Genomic DNA, 17,811 nt, shown 5'->3' on the forward strand with positions numbered 1-17,811 from the left:
AATATTCCTCTAGCAAAAAGATACCTATGTAATATGAACCTATTTTCACAAAATAAACAAAAGAAAACAATGATTTCTTAAAAAAATATTTCTTATATTTTTTAAGTACCCCTTAGTAACAGAAAAGTATAAATTGGACCGCAATTTATAGGGTTCTTTATAACAGAATGATAGAGAGGCCCTCCAAATGGACGATGCAATTTATTTAAATGTGGTATTTTACTTGAATCTTTTTTTACAATCGGACTTGGTATTTGTGAAAATTGCTTAAAGGATTTTTTCATTCTCTGTGGTTAATGATGACATATATTTAAGGCAACATTTGCATTTTTTTGCAAATCTACGTCGCCAGACGTACTTACACCAAAACAATGAAATTTCAGAATGACACAAATATTGTAACATCGAGCTACAACACCAACTTCTAGGTACATTGTATTTGAACACAAAAAAAAAAAAAACAAGAGACTACACTATCGATCGAACTTCTATTTTCAAACGTTAAACTCAATTTAAAAAGTCGAACGCAATCCTACAACAATTAACCTCGGCCCCAATGTTTAAAACCTTCATTGTACGAACCCCCACTAACCCCCACTGTAGAATCCCTTAGAGGTTGGTACAATAGTACCAGCCAGTATGTTACCTGACGCCGTTAAATCTCAGGTTTACAACACGATAATGTCTCCTCACGGCTAATGTTGGCTATCATGTCGGCTTTAAAGTTGCTAAAGACGCGTCAAGAATATACGGAGCTTGATTTTACTGAACTTTGTATGTTTTGACACGAGTTTCGCCTTCGAGTTTGAATGAGATTTTCTTTAGAATTTTGTTTTGGGATGTAGGATACGTATTTTGTTTGTCTTTTGGTATCAGTAAAGCATCGAAAGTAGTTAAGGTAGTAACAAAAAGACTGATGAAAAATAGTGAACTAGAAAGCTTATAACACTACTAACGCAGTAATGGGGCTTCGAATAAATACTTATTGAAATATATCAAGTTACCAATCCTGCGTACTCATTGGTTCTATTTTTAAAACGTACCTTTTTCCACGATGGAAAACTGTAACAGGCCAACATAGCGATGCATATCGATCAATTTCTTTCTTCAAGCCGGTTCGTTGAACTCGGAAAACTTCCTGAACAATTGCCTGTCTCAACAAGCAATTGATTATTCAGTGAACAGTGAATATTATTGTTTCTAAGAATCCTAGAATTTTCTTGAAAACTTGTGAGGTTGTGTAGGTATAAGAAGGATCTTCAAAAAGCAAAAAGATCAACGATTGCATAACTTATTGAAAGATTGTATTGTTATTAATTTAAAACTTTAGTAAATGAAAGTTTTATGACACTAACGATATTAGGAATTTGATATTTAGAAAATATGAATAAAGCCTATAATATTTTAAAAAGTTCAAATGCTTTAGCCAATGCTTTAGCTCCTTACCTTCAAAACACATACATAACATAATAACTAGATACGTAAAGTTTAACTTAGAATAATAATGAGGAAAAAAATAGGATAAAAATAGCTGATTTTGACAGGTGATTGACACGTAAAACTGTACCTATTCAAATGCTGAAACATAGTATTTATTCGTTGACGATTAACGGATAATTGTGTTATTTTTAGACACCGTAATGTATACTCGGAACATTTGTTTTATATTATGTGTATCATTAACGAAAGCTGTCATTATATTTGGTGATTTTATAATTGTACTGTGAACTGCTTCTGCCCGCATGTCTATGTACGTCAAACAAAGCTGGAGTGAACAAAACTTACGGTTAGACGACTCACCTACATATGTTAGGGTTAAAATCCGTTCCCACATTAAATAATATATTGGTTGTTTTCAAACAACAGTCATAAAAAAAAAAATTAAAGATAATGTGTAATAGCAACATATTTTAGCGAAAAATTCCCAACGTCAGAAGAATTACAACAAAAATATGTCGGAAAATTTAAGCAACACATTGCCACCAACGCTTTTATTATGTACCCGAAACCAGGAGTGACAAACATTGTAAAATAACAAACGCTCTCATCGCTTGACAAAATATCGCCCGTACAGCTATAAGCACGTACACGAATTTATAGCACCTCCAAATACTGTTTAGAACTACTGATGTTACTGAAATTATGCACGTTACAAGCGATACCCACTGGTGTTTTAAATTTACCAAATGTTTTCGATGCCCTTACCTTGCACCTTTTTAGCTATCCTAATCATGTTGTAAAATGTGTTTTGAGAATCTGACGAATTTCGAATGCATATGGTGTGAGAGGTGTCAAAGTTATAGTGATGGAATCTACTTTCTTTGACATGGGTACATAGAGAAATTGAACTTTAAAATGTTTTTCTTAAAAAAAGTAACAAAAAATTACAACAAGAACGAATATTTAGGATGTTTTGTTTTTCGGGTTATTTTTTTTTTTTTTATGAAATGGATTCTCAAAAAGAAAATATTTTTTAATCGATAGCTACTCAGTACCTGTAAATAATATTAAAGTTTGAAATAATGTTCAAACGGAGGCAAATAATGATATCAAATAGTAATACGGCCTAAGTACAAAAACAACCAAGAAGAGGATAGCTACGCCGTTTTACTTCGAACAACAGAAGCACACACTCGGCTATCGGTCGCTTAACAAGCCGCTCAACGTAAGAGCGGATTAGACTTCTCATGGCAGTGGACGACGAGCCTACAGTTGTAGTACTTAGTCTTCAGTTAATGGGACTGTCTCATGTGGATGTTGTTTTTGTTAAGAATGTGAATGGGTAAACATCTTATGGTTTAGGTTGTTGGTGACCCTCATAAGAGTTAATTCTGAACATATAGGTACCATTTATTTTTATTTTAAAATCTTGACTTGCGTACAAATATGGAGCGTTGAATACAATCTTAAATACGGCTATTATACATACATAGTCTGCTGTTTACTGTTTAAAAACTTCGTTATAAATTAATTTCATCGGGAACTGCAATTATACTTAATTCCAAGACGCAATAACCAACATTAAATATAAATAAACTACAAATATTATTTAATCAAAGTAATAAATAGATTCTCTTTACCTTCGCCAGCAGGAATAAAGTTTAATCGACGCAAGCAATACCGTATTTAACAAATTTCAATTAATTGACATTGCATTTGCTGAACGGACGATGAATCTAGAGAGTTAATCTTTAAGGCAAGTTAAAGATCGACTTAGTTACTGTGACGCAAATAGCGTTTTTGGCTGTCACCAAAATAAATAAATTGGTTCTTAGGCACTCTATCAAGTAAGAACAAAAATCGCATAATTACGTAATTATTACAAAAAATACTTTTATGTTAATTTGAAATCTTCTTACGAAAACGAATGTTTTCATTTAACGAAGGTTTAGGCTAATATAATGAATAACTTGGAAGTTATTAACAACGTTGTAGAAAAATAAAATGAAAATGTTGTAAACTTTGTATAAAAATACACGCACTTATTCTGCACATGTGCAGAATAAGTGCGTGTTTTGTAACGTTTTTTTGGGACACGTCATGACGTCAATCAAAAACAAAACGTTTCCAACCAAATAATAGATTATCAAGTAGTTTGTAGATTAGCACTGGAGTGAGGATTCACCAAACGACCCATATATTTTCTTCCTCATTTAACTTTCTCCGTCTCGTCACGGAGTCCAAGATAAGTAGGTAAAAGTTACCAAGTTTTGTGTACACGAAAACTTGTAGCATCTTCACAGATACTCACGAGGAATCTTATATTACCTATACCTTTAAATAATAGGTCTGTAAATGTCTACGCAACTTTTTGGATACCAAATATGAAGCACGTTTATGTTTAAATTAAAGTACCATAATGTAACCCAATCGCAAAAAAACAAGATACAAACGAATTTTCTAAATTTAAAAAATATTAGCAACGGGATGTATTTGGTAATAGTTTTTCGGTCACAAACTGAACAACAGTTAGTTGGTTTTTACTATTTATTTACCATCACGGCGGGAATATAAAACACAAGCATGTCGTACTCAACTAACCTGCAAAAATAACGAGCTTACAGTTCATTTTAGCTATTTTCACGAACAATATTTTTTATTTCTATATTAGGTACTTCACCGACTTATTTACAATAAAACGTAAGTTGTAACACATGCATCACACACTAAGGTGAATAAATCATACACAAAGTACTACATATGTACACAGCACTTACATACAAAATTACAAATGTTGATAATATAATATGTACCTACAAAACAAAATAAAACTTTAAGGAACAAAGTCGAAATAAAGACGTAAGCGTATAATGTAAGCTTCAAACGCGAAAACTTGTGCATACGCGAAGCGACATCCCTTTACAAATATCAAAAACGTCTCCGGATCTCCAAGAGATTTCATATTTACGAGTACCTCCGCCTTTGTCTGAACTTATACGCTGTTGTAAATTGCGACGGCATGTAAAATTCGTATATGGATGTAAGAAGCACCTATGTGATAAAGATTCCTTTCAGAATAATGTTCATCAGATTTAATTAAAAATCTTTGCTAAAGGTGATGTGAACGCAGTTAGTCATTTCTGCTGAATTCAGTTCATTGCCATAATGTTCAGTTGCTAGATGCTTAAATTCACATATTGAATGGTTCACTTAGTAGGCCCTTAACGCTAGATGAAATCTTATAAAGTTCTCCTTAAATAATTAATCCTAAAGTTATATATCCGTTACAATTTTGCACTCTGTATTAGTGATAAATGATACTCCAGTGCAATTGGTTCGATACCCTCGAATCTCTGGGTCCCAATGCACAAAGCAAGTTGTTTATGTACAAACTGAAGGTTTTAACCGCCCGAGGCGTCACAACTTCCCAAGCGATGGTGTTCGTATCCAAAACTTATGTAAGTAGGTACTTTCTGAATACGAACTGGCATCTCGTAGTTTGCTATGTACTGTTTTTGAAGAATGAGACCTGAGAATGAATCATACGTCTTCTTTCAGTAAACTTCAATAAATATTTAGCTACGATAGAAAATTAGCACTATTTTATAAGTTTAGAGTCTTTTGTTTTTTCAACACACATAAACCATAATGAGCTTTTCCATAGAGACACAACTTTATAGACACAAAGCTACCGATTCTTTGTAACTCAATTCGTCAACTTGCACTATCACATAGATATTCTCTACATTTTTACCCTAGAATATCTTGAACACTAAAACGAGACTAATCGATACTTTACTAAGTTTAATGTGTGAACACTGAACATCTGACCTGACATTACATTTTATGTGTCCCCCTTTTATCTTGGTAGTTAAATTCGAACAACTAAATCGAATGGTCATTCTAATGTGTGTATTTATAGCGTCAGCATCCGTTGTTAATAACGATTATCTATTTTGTCCTTTCAGAATCCATGTTGCTGTCCGGTAACTTGGGTGCAGGAAACTGAACATCCTTTGTTAATGTGGAAACTCGCTTTGTTAGAAATTTAGGCAGGTACTTAGTGTCCCTTTGCACAACGCGTTTGATAGAAGGAAATAGCGTTAGTTCGTGTTTGGATACAGTTCCGAATATTTAAATTTGACGCTGGTGTTTAATTTATTCTGTAATTTTGTACTTAGTGCTATATTTTTCACGTTTAAAGGAGGTTTATTTTAAAAAAGTTTAGCTTACCTGAAGTATAAAAGTGTATTTTTAGAACAATAATTTCAGTTAGCGCAAAAAAGGCCTTTTATTTCTTCTTTGTCTGTTATGAAAATTTTGGATACTGAAAATATTTATTTTTTATTCATCTTTATTTATTTTCCAAGCACCGTAATTAGGACACAATTTATTTTTGTAACAAGTAACACATTTTTCTAATGAAAACTTTGTCCTACTAAACGCGCGACAAGAAAACAGCTTAATAATTCCACTTTCTTTTATTTCTTTCAACAGGACCAAACAAATAAAAGAAAAACGAGTATTTAATGACCCAAATAAAAGTCAGTAGGAAAAAGTTAAAGTTAATTATATACGCCGCCGTACCAATTATTCTCTTTTGTGTCAGCTGATCACTCTTCAAATTAGAGCCGAGTTGGGTTACGATGCTACTTAAGTGAATTGTTTTAAGATCCATTTAATTTTTACAAAATTTTACTTAGATGATTTCTAAGGAATTACTTCCTGATGTGTAGACGTTGTATAATGTATTTAGCAGTTAAAATGTTTAATAAGCTATCTATGTACTTCTACAGCGTCGATTTATATTTAGAATAGTTGAATTTACTTACAGGTATGAGTTATTTCACCTTTCTATTGTCACCTTTAATATCGCATTTTTGAATAAACAAATAGGTTTATTAATACGATCAAATTTACTCTAGAATTAATGCTATTATTCTAGTTTAATAACTAAAGCCGATGCTATTATCATAAGCTGACTCCAAAACATACCAAGGCTACATACTCAAAAAGAGTCATCTTCAGAAAATAAATTGCCTATTATACCAAGATGTCTCTGTCTTTTATTACCACGTCTATTCACCCTACTTCAGCACATCTCAATCTTAATAATTACGTACCAAAATGAACAGTTTTCTGAATAAAAAAACCTTTAATGAAATCTGAGATGGCAGACTTATTTGATTAAATTTAAAAAGGTAATTGACTTTATTAAATTGCATCCGAACTTTGGACCAGCTTAAAATTGTCGTTATGGCTTCTGGAAAAATTGATAGCACCCACTAACTCACTTTTCTGTTCGTAAAAATCCCATATTTTATAGGTAACACTGATTCAGCTGGTAGTGAATCAGTCGACATGAATATTCATCTGAATAAATTCCAGGTAGTTATATGTCAGACAGTAAATTACATAGAATTTATTTTTGTGAGAAAACTTTTACTGTTACGACTCCTTTTTCATATTTTTTATGACGTACTAAGAGATTGGGTGCGATTACAGCGATAGATTGAGTATCGATTTCTCTTCCTCTATCTTTTGATTTGACATGGAATTTTAAACATGAGCCGATATTATATTTGTTACTCAGTAATTTGTATGTTACTCTATTGACAAGGAAAATATAGTTTGAAAAAGAAAGTTAAATGCGCGGGTATCCAGCGACTTTGCAAAGTTTTACAGATAACACACTGCTGCCCAAATACCTCGAACTATTTTGGAACTCAAAAGAACTTGAAGATCCTCGTATAATGTAACAAATGTTAAAGACAATCATCTGGGTAGGAAAAGAAAAAAGAATAGATAAATAAAAACTAATTGATTAGAAAATTACTTTTCCTAACCAACCGACCTTTTGCTAATCCAGGTAGTCGGTGATACTAAGACTTTCAAAGAGGACACAACACACGACACAATTGAAACATAATGTAAAGTACAAAGCATTAATACAACAAAAAAATATATTAATAAAGTTACTAAGTAGCCAACTTTTAAATGTTTCACACTCATCGTAAAATCACTTAAGGCTCCTTCATACAGAACTTTGTGATAAACTCTATAAGTGTGGTAATTCTGTTGAATTCTAAATTGGGACGAATTGTCTCGGCCTGAAGTCCCAGTGCGGGCCAACTTTTTCCTTTGTTGCTTCAAATGTGGAAGTTGCGGCTAGAATGAGGACCCACTTATGCTAATTTTGACGGGAATTTGAGTAATTTGCTCGGGTAATATTGTCATGAGGATTAGTTTTTGGAATGTCATCGTGGATAAGAAGTAGTAAGAAGTTTTTTGTCAGTGCATTTTTTCAACATTGTTTTATTATTTACATGAATCAAACTCTTCGTATTTTAAACATTATAAAAACCCCTATTAGGGCCTCTGCACTGACTATTTTTAGAATATTATTAATTATATATTCAAATATAAAACAGATATAATTAACTTAATTAATTATATCTGTTTTAGTTCAGGCTGACAAAGGGCTTAAAACCTGTCACTTTCAATGTCCTCAAACAAACCTTAAATGTTAAATAATAATACCTTCCGTTGAACTCTAACATAATAAAGAAAATTAATGTTTCTTCGCATAATTATTATATTAATTAGATTTTATGTTGTTGTAGAAACGAAAAGTTTTGTTGACTAACCAACAATATGTGGTACTTTAAATAACCCTAGTAACCTAGCAACCCAGTTTGCCATTACCTCTTAATATGAGTTCGTTCTAACCCCGAATAATCCTCCCTGTTATTCTTAAAACCAAATAGCAACAACAAAAAAACAAGCGAAGTCCGCACTAGTGGAAATGATGAAAAATATTAAAATACTAAAGTATTTTTGTAACAATTTCATCTGGTCCAGTGTTTTAACGACAAACAAAAAAAATACAGCACGAGACCGAGTTTGGAACTTGGAGTATCGTTTGTCGAACGTTGAACTATGCTGCCGCGCTTCTGAAGTGCCGCACAATTCATAAGATGTAGCGGGCTTAGAATGTAACGCGATATTATATTCATTGTGCAATGGATTTTCATTGATACAACAGCAACATCTTTGTATGGGGAGGTATACTGTAATTTTGTATCTCTCTGTGTTTGTAATTCTAACTTATTATTTGTCTTTTTGGTTTGTATAGACTCATCGAAAGTTGAAGCGGTTTCGAAACGATATCTAGTAGCCAAAGCATTTCTGTCGACGCCGCAACCTCTTATGACTTAAGCCCGTAAGTTTTGCAGTATCTATGTTCCTTGTCTCGGTACAGTTTCATAACTAGAACCCGAGGATGTCGCCCTGACAAGCTCCGCTCTACCCCATTATTTTATAGCACTTTTTCACAAACTTCTGAATGTCCCCGCCATGTCCGCGGTTACAATGTTCGTCGACGCTTTGTTCTTACCAAAAATGGACAATTCAATTATGAACTCCGCCGAGCTCTTTATTAGCTACATTCTATTTAGTTCCGAGGTTATTTCGGTTCATATTGCTAGGTTGTTTTGTTTCACAGTTCTGCCACAGATTTCGATACAATTAAATTACTCAATATTAATCTATATTATTTACGCAAAACAAGGATCGAGTGTAATCCAATTATTCAATAGGTAAGTGAACATAATTCAATAACAACACATTGCCTTACTTCAAATTTTAATGGAGTAGGTACTCGATCGATATTGGAAACTGTATTATGTAAATCGAAACATATATCGTAACAATATTTAGAGAGTGACGCCGTAATGTTTCATGAACACAACACCCTGATCCAATTTACTTCTAAAACAAACGATGCCTAATTAACGAACTGACAAACATACAGTTTCACGCAAAGTTTACCTTCAAAAAACGCTAACAAAACGAGAACACGCTGGAACACCTTTATTTACGTGGTTTCATCGCGACACATCAAACTGATGCGAAACCAAACAAAACTGCCGTGACCCGAATACGTCTTTTGACAAACAATGTAATTTACACGGCTCGCTACTGTTATGCCCTGAATTACGATGCAGACATACGCACGTGTATTTGTAACCGTATCCCTTTCTCAATTAATCCCACAATTAAGCCCCACGTGAAATTGAGATTTTAGAGTTTATTGACATTGGTATGTACGGTATGGCCGGAGTAGAGACCGAATTAGCATCGGTGATGCGGAAAATCGAATTATTGTATGACAAGGACTTGTGATGTACGGGGTCAACCGTAATTTTGATCGGAATTAAACCTGTCTGCGGTGCGTCAGATTTTTGTGAGTGAAGTCTCTATACTTAACTTTTCAAAATATCCTGACCTGTTTACAAAATCATTCTAGTCCTCATACTGGACACAACCTTGAACTATTTTTTTGCTAATTTTATTAATCGAATACTTCTTCAACTGATCTGTTCTGAATTTAATAAACTCAAATAAACCGAAATATATTCTCATTAAAACTGTACGAAAATCGTGATCATTAAAGTTGATATTAAAAAAGTTTTTGGTTCAATCGAAACTTCTCAAGGAGTAATTTTATCTCTGGAATGTTCTCGAACATATTTTTCTGGGACCTTATTTTACTTCCTATTTTTCTTTTTGGATGAGTGGGTAGTTCATTTGCGCTTTGAAAATTTTGTTGTTACTGAACTTTGACACATACATAGATACTAGTAGACGCTGCTTATTTATTACTGTTACAGCCTTTTTATCGTCTGCACTGCTGGGCACAGGCCTCCTCTCGCATGGAGAAGGATTGAGCATTAATTACCACACTTGCTCATTGCGGGTTGGTGATTTCAGACTTAATAGTCCAGGTTTCCTCAAGATGTTTTCCTTCACCTTTGTATCAGCCATTGGTGTATAAGATATACTTAGAACTAGAACTAGACTTAGAAGCTATTTATTAGGATATTTTATGTACATACTTTTCTTACTGATTATTCTACAAAAAAATAAAACCGGCTAAGTGCGAGTTGGACTCGCGCACCGAGGGTTCCGTTCCGTACAAATCCTGTATAGATAAAAAGTGAGTCTCGCGCCAACCGTTCAGTTTAGAACAATCATAGTTATGGTAATTTCGTGAGAGTCAAAAGAGTTAATATTTTTTATTTTATAATATAACTAAAATAATAGGCCAGTACCTTGTAAAAGTTATTTTATTAAAGTTATTTATTTACAACATTTTATAGTCATCATTCAGAAATCTGATTGAAAATAACCAATTGCGTCTTTAAGGTCATTGGGCATATCTGACCCGCTTTGCAAAAAGTGGCGGACATGAATCAAAGTAGTTTTAAATCGTGGAGAATGGTATGACGTTTCTTTCTTCTTCTCAAGCAGTTTTAGAGGATTGTACAGGTTGCAATGCTAGTTTTTATTGTTAAAGACTTTTCATAAAGAAGGAAGATGCCAATTCGGATGACCAGGGTCTGATGAGGATCTGGAAACCCTGAGACATCGAGGGCAATTCTTGAATATTGTAGGCACGCATCGAGTCAAAACCAGACATGTGAGTGTATTTTTGAGGGTACTGGTAAACAGTGAAGGTTTGGAGCTGATTTGATTATGGAGACTACAGAGAGCCGAGGGAACTCCTGAACAGTATGTTGCAACTACCACGTGTTTGGGCTTATTTTATTCGTATTGGCGAAGACTTTCCACGTTAATAGGTTTGACTGCCATTGTGGGATCGATAGCAATGATCAGATATAGTTATGGGAACTCCTTTACAATTTATAACGTAACCTTGTGTTGGAGCTTATTTTATTTTAGGTGATGAGAATTCACTACTAATGGGATCTTTTATTTTTGAGGGATTAATCACCTAACGAGCCCCAGTTTCAGGTTTTTTTCGAAACTGCCTGACGACTTGTAACTGTCGAATTGTAACAACGACTGCTAGAGAGTAGGATTCGGGGCTGCTGGCTTTACGTTTCTAGAGCCTTGACAAAAGTGTAATTCTGTCCCTTTCTTTGTTTTATAAAGTCGGCTTTATTTTATTTTGTAGCATTTTACAAACAAATCCAATTTGAAATATATAAAATAGCAACAAGAAAACAAAAGCAAGAAAGAAATTAAAATGATGTTAGGTGTATCGGTCTAGAAGTCGGTGTCTAGAGGATGCATCTATATTTATTTAACCACCGAGATCTAGACCGATGCATATAAACTGTTTTCTTGTTGTTTTTAGAAGTTGTTTTCTTTTTTTGTAAAAAGTTTTTATTTTTAACTTTTGTGAAAAGTTCTCGTCAATACGAATAATATAAGCCCAAACACGACGTAACTAAAACATACCGTTGAGAATTTCTCTCGACTTTCTCACGTCTCCATCATCAGGTAAGCTCTAAACCTTTACTGTTTGATAGTATCACCAGACATACATCTGAGAATCAAGTTTTAAACCTGTGCATGCCTACAATTTCTGATAGTTGCCCTCGGTTTCTCAGGATTTCCATCATCAGATCCTGTCCTGATGACAATGGAAATAAACGGCGAGTATACTCTTTCACTACAAAGAAATGATTTCTCAAATCCGTCAAACTTGGTCGTTTAAATTCCCCCTTGAAATGAGGAAAATATTTGATGTTTACACCTGATTTTCTCTAGATTCCCATGGTTCACATTGATGCGACTAATGCCATAGTAAATCAGAGCCTTTATCATTAAACTGCGCTATATTTCGTTCGTATCCGCCGTGGGTATGGTTTCCATACTAAGGTGCCCAATGACCTTTGAATGATTTAAAATTTTTCACAGTTTAGAGGCAATTATATTTTATGTAACTTCAAATTTATCATTTTCGCAATTTTTCCTTTATCTGTACTATATAACGTTGCTTCGTGTAGAATTTCAAGATTCTGAGTTCACGGGAAGTACCTTGTAGGTTTTGATTCCCTAGCGTGTGACGGAAATTCGTCTAAGGTGTCGGTATAACTGCTGTATCTTTTGATCGCGTTAACTTAGAAGTTTGATTTTTTCACTGCCTAAAGGGACAATAGACTTGGGTATTTGGTATAAATTTCAATTTGATACCTTTATTCGTTCGTGAGAAATAAGGTAGTAAGTTTCATTTTATTAAAATATTTTTTTTACATTGTATAACTAAAAAAATGAGATTTTCGGAATTTTTCCTATATTTGCATTATATGACAATGTTTCATGCCAAATTTCAAGACTCTGAGTTTACGGGAAGTATCCTGTAGGTTTTGATTCCTTTGCGAGTGTCGAAAATTTGTTAAAAATATCGACATAATCGGCTGTATCTTTTGATTGGCTTGGCTTAGAAGTTTGACGTGAGAAAGTCGAGAGAACTCCTCAACGGTATGTTTTAGTTACGTCGTGTTTGACGGAACCCTAAAAATATCACTCTATGATTCAATCACACAATCTTTTAAACAAACACCTTAACAGACATAACCGAATTCAGAATACCAACTTAATTCAGATTTCGCTCAGAATTCTGCTCGTTTCGCTCGAAAAGAGCGAGCGACGGCCAAGATCGCGACCCGTCGCGGAACCCATAAGGACTGCATTTAAACTGGTTATAAGTAACTGGCGTTTTTCCAACAAACATACACTTGGAATACGTTCAGTTATGTGTTATTTTTTTTTTTCATTTCAATGTGCAGCGACATTTTAATAATGATACATTATATTCAACCATATTTACGTGAAAAATAAAATGCTGGAACTCGGTACGGTCGGTTTGTTTTCGTGAATGTTTTAGTTTTGATATTCAGTGGCTGTTTATTGTTTTGTGGGTTGAGATTTTAAGATGGTTCTTTGTTTATATGAGCTTAACTTTTATAGAGAAGGTGCTAAACTCATGATTTGTAAATGTGGATAGCAAATTATTTATGGACTGGCAAGTAGTGTTACAATTTTTAAGTAAGCCAACAATGCGATATAATCGAAGAATGGTAAGATTTTACCTTGTATTACTCGTAGCAAAAAACAAATTGACTGATGTATGTTAACTTGTTTTCACATAGGTAACTATGTCCGATCCCTAAAGTTTCAGGGCGAAAAAACTTACGAACATAATCCCCATTAAATTCTTCGTCCAAAGTGTTTACTGTATAAAAGTAGAATGTATCATGAAATCTTACGACGGACAATAGTATGCATTTATTGTTCTTGTAACGACCGTTTTTATATCAGAATATCGCTGCAAGAAAAAAATATTGTTGTTGTCTTGATGTTGTCTTCCTAGCTGATTCTCGGCCATTGCTGATCTCATACAAGGAGATTAGTCAGCTGCGCGGGACATGTCACATGTGTATAGAGCACAAGAATTTGCACAGACACAGGTGCACTCACTATTCGGCGGTAAACCGATACCACCGGAGAGAGATCAGGCGCAGAATCAAGAATAATAATTAACGCGGTAATACCTTCTAATTAAAACACAATATCACTTACCATTATGTTACCAAGAATATTTATGTTCGATCTTCGGCACGGTCACTGGTCACACACTACACTAAATCGTGACGGAAAAAATTATGGTGATCCAATTTTTAAGCAATTTGCTTAAGAGCATAACATTCAAATATGAATACCTACATCCATTGCCGTTTAAAGTAGTAACTTTATTGTAACCATTCAAATTACCTTAAATGACTACACCCAACCAAAAAATTATTTCACCATTCCAATCGTTCTGAACTGCTTATCGATACTAACGCAAATGCACAAAGGAAAATGTAATCGATTAGGAATCGAAATATTTCCTCTGCGCTACTCAATCCAGCTGTACTTTCCGATGCTTAATTAGTCCGTGATCGTATGACAGACAAAGTTCGTTTGCACATATGTGTAGTTTATCAAGTAATTGAGTACTGAATATGGTATAGGAGTTCAATGCAACCAATTAACGATGCGACTCGCTTTGATAGAGGATCGATGCTCTTCCCAGGGTAGCGCGTTTTAATACTTTGTTGTCACAGCTCTAGCGACATGAAATTGTGAAATTGAGCATAGTTCTAAAGTTTGTTTCTGACATTTTTGTACTGATATTTTTTGTTTTATGTCGCCCACCTTTCCAGAGAACCGCAACTGGGTTAAAACTAGCCTATGAGTGTATCAAATGTAATTTTAATTGGTTCGACAGTTCTGGCTAAAAAGCGCGATATACAGACATATAGACAGAATTTCTTTTAATAATATTAGTTATAATATAGTAATAATTATAATATTTGTTTAAAAACTGTACAAACCTCCATTGCACTACCACTTCGCCCCATGGTTACCCGACATCGCCTCAAACAGATCAATCCTGAAACAAGAGAAACTCTTGTTAGTAAAACAATATTAAAACACATGCAATTAGGTTGGATATCTCAACCGTTTGTCAGTAGACGCATGTATGTTTGACAACGAGTATAATAAAATAATACTCTTACAAGTCTATTGATATTTTGTGCCGTGAAGTGACGTGTTAGAACGTGTGTATTACAGAATGAGGTAGCGATTAATTTGTTAGATCAAAAGATCATTTTTTTAAATTATAGAATTTTATACCTAACAATTTTTGAGTGCAGAAATTTTGTAGTACAAAATATAAACCTTATTACCCGAAAAATTAACGATGTAACAATTAAAAATGTTAAGAGTGAGTACTACGAATGTAGTGTAGCACCAGGGTGCTAGTTTGAGTCACGCCAGCCGCACGCGACCCTGTTTTGTTTAGATCCACCGCTAGATATGCAACAAACTCGAAATTTAAAGTTTCATTTAAAACTTTACAACACGAACTGCGTATATCTTGCTGGTTTATTAGGTGTGTGATAGTAAAAGATATAACTTTAATTCTGAAAAATAAAAATGTAGATATATAACCTTACTCTGAAGAACCTTATTCTGAACCTTATTCTGAGATGTGTGGCGAGCAGGCTCGATTGTATATATGTGAATCGCTGCTGCAAGCTGTCCACTTCGGTGATAGATGTGCGGTGGTGATTCACATATCATATGTATTTAGGTTAGTACGTAGAATAGGAATACTAACATAGGATACGGAACTTTGTTACTAACACTTTTTGAGTCTTGTTACTTGAAAAATAAAGATTTATTTTATTATTATTATAAAAGAAAAAATAACGATGCATAAGCTGTAAATGATGTACTGGTCGAATTAAGTTGTTATCACTAGGAATCCTATACAATAATCACTATATAATGACCATATTAATCAATAGCACAATATTAATAATGAACATTATGAACATTAATAACTCTACGGTGATAAATGCTTAGCTTAGTTATGGGTAAAGGTAAAAATAAAGAGATGAATATAAATCGATCAATAACAATTCAAAATGAATTATTCATTTATATTTTTCATTGCTAAAATAAATAACATTTTAATCTGTTACACAATTCTAGTTCTTTCATACCAGATTATAAATGATCAAAAAAAAATATGAAAAATATTATAGCGATATCAATTTTGTACAAATGTTTTTATATTTTATTTTAATTGAGTTACTCCGAAACATGTGAATGTCTCTTGCTATCAATTAATCGCCTACTCGAGTCGTAATGAATCGTTCGCTTCTGCACATCTCTACTCAGAGTGTATAACCGGAAAACGTTTATTTTAATGGAAAAATGACAAACGAGGGACAATTATTTCCGATCAGTCCAACAGATATCGAACAATTACTTCGTATTGTTTACCGTATGTAGCGATGTTCAGCCGATTTTCATTTTGACTTCATTTCAACCGATGCGTTGCTGGGATATTTTTATCCTTTTCAGTTTTTGGAATTATTTGTTCTATAGAGCTTTTTACAAAATAATGTTACCAGTTATAACTTTCAGCACTTTTGGACCAAAATGGCATTTACAGACAGGAAAAACACGTTCGGTAACCCCCATATTTAGGTATGTGTTGCATGTCCTTTTATAAATTGTAATTTTGCTTCGAGATCATAAGAACTTAAATTAAATTTTGAAGCACTTGGCAGTTACTAGCTCCAAAATGTGATCGCGATAGAATCTATTTCAATAAAGCTTTTATATTGCTTAGAAACTAAGTTCTATATATCAAGAAAGCACCTACATGAAGGCTCTCATAAATAAAAGGTCGTAGATTTTAGTTCCTTGATCGAATGAGTATCCAAGATACGTTCCGCTTTTTTTTATAAAAACGCCCAATTATAAAATAAACAAGCTCATTTTTTCAGTAATTTTCCAAAGAAAACATGTTTGTTTTTTTCTAATCTATTCTAATACCTAATTTGCTTAGTCTGTTGTTTACTTTTTCTAGCGTCCATTAGCAAGATTATTTTTCCAGCAAAGTTTTTTGCTGAATGCAGGCAATATTCTTTTTAAGCATAGCCAGCTAATAAGCATATAGTTAGTAGGTAATCTACATAACCTTGTATACAAGATGCAATTTTAATAGAATGCTTGTGTAACGTGTAAGCAGCTTATTCGCGTATCATAAGCGGTTTTCTTAGAATTATATTTATTAATATTGTGAATGGTAACAGCAATGTTTACGAGTGGTTATTATTTTATTTAAGTATCAATGATATAAGTAGGATTATGTGTCAATGATTATGAGATATTTACTAGAAAATATGGGTTTTCAGCTTCTTTGTCTACCCCTATAATTATGATTTCTTCTTACTAGTATTTAATTGTAGTAGTGTGCCAACATTTTATACTACTTAGTTCAACATAGCGTATTTTTTTTATAACCAAAAAATACCTGAGAAAATGTTTATTTTATTTTTTATTTTAATTGCTAACACAATGTTGGCAGAATAAATTAACTTCCACCTTAAATTCTTGCACTCACACATGATTTACAATTCTGCCTGATTAACAATAAAAGAAAATGCTTATAAAATAATAAAACTCAGTTTTGTATCGCGTGCCGAGTCCAACAATACACAAATTGCGATCGACATGAAAGCCTTAACGATTGAGGAAATTTTGTAAATCACTTCATATAAACGAACAATGTTGAGATTTCACAATGAAACTGTTTAATCAGAAAGGAATTTTGCAAAAGCTGGAGATTCCTTTTTTCGATTTTGAACAACAATCAGATTATTAATTTTTCATTGTTTTTTAATTTTCGTTTGGATTTGGAATAGAAAAATTCACAGATACTGTTTATGTTTATTGTGAAAGTTTTAAAATATATAATTTTAAACTTATTCATAAACATGCTTTTGGCACACACTAAATTCACGGTTCTTAAACAGATATTCTACTGAGACAACAGCCTTATTTTGATCAGTTATACTAGTACAATTTTATTCCCATGCATTTTAAAATATTACTAACAAAGAACATTCAAATAACGAAAATCTTTTTTAAGTTACTTTTACGTTTAAAACCAATAGGCCTATACTTTCCATCAACAGCATGGTCAAAATTCAA

At 33.3% G+C, this 17,811-nt stretch overlaps 1 protein-coding gene across 1 annotated transcript in view; it reads right to left on the minus strand.

Moving 5' to 3' along the window:
• Nucleotides 1-17,811, minus strand: part of LOC124634535 (suppressor of lurcher protein 1-like) — a 375,250-nt gene that overhangs the window by 314,566 nt on the left and 42,873 nt on the right. Inside the window, exon 2 of the mRNA XM_047170146.1 lies at nt 14,631-14,689. Within this exon, the coding sequence (XP_047026102.1) occupies nt 14,631-14,657 (27 nt within the window). The 5' untranslated portion in view covers nt 14,658-14,689. The remainder of the gene's footprint in view (nt 1-14,630; nt 14,690-17,811) is intronic.

Source organism: Helicoverpa zea, chromosome 11 (genome assembly GCF_022581195.2).
Source record: "Helicoverpa zea isolate HzStark_Cry1AcR chromosome 11, ilHelZeax1.1, whole genome shotgun sequence".
Taxonomy (NCBI): Eukaryota; Metazoa; Arthropoda; class Insecta; order Lepidoptera; family Noctuidae; genus Helicoverpa; species Helicoverpa zea.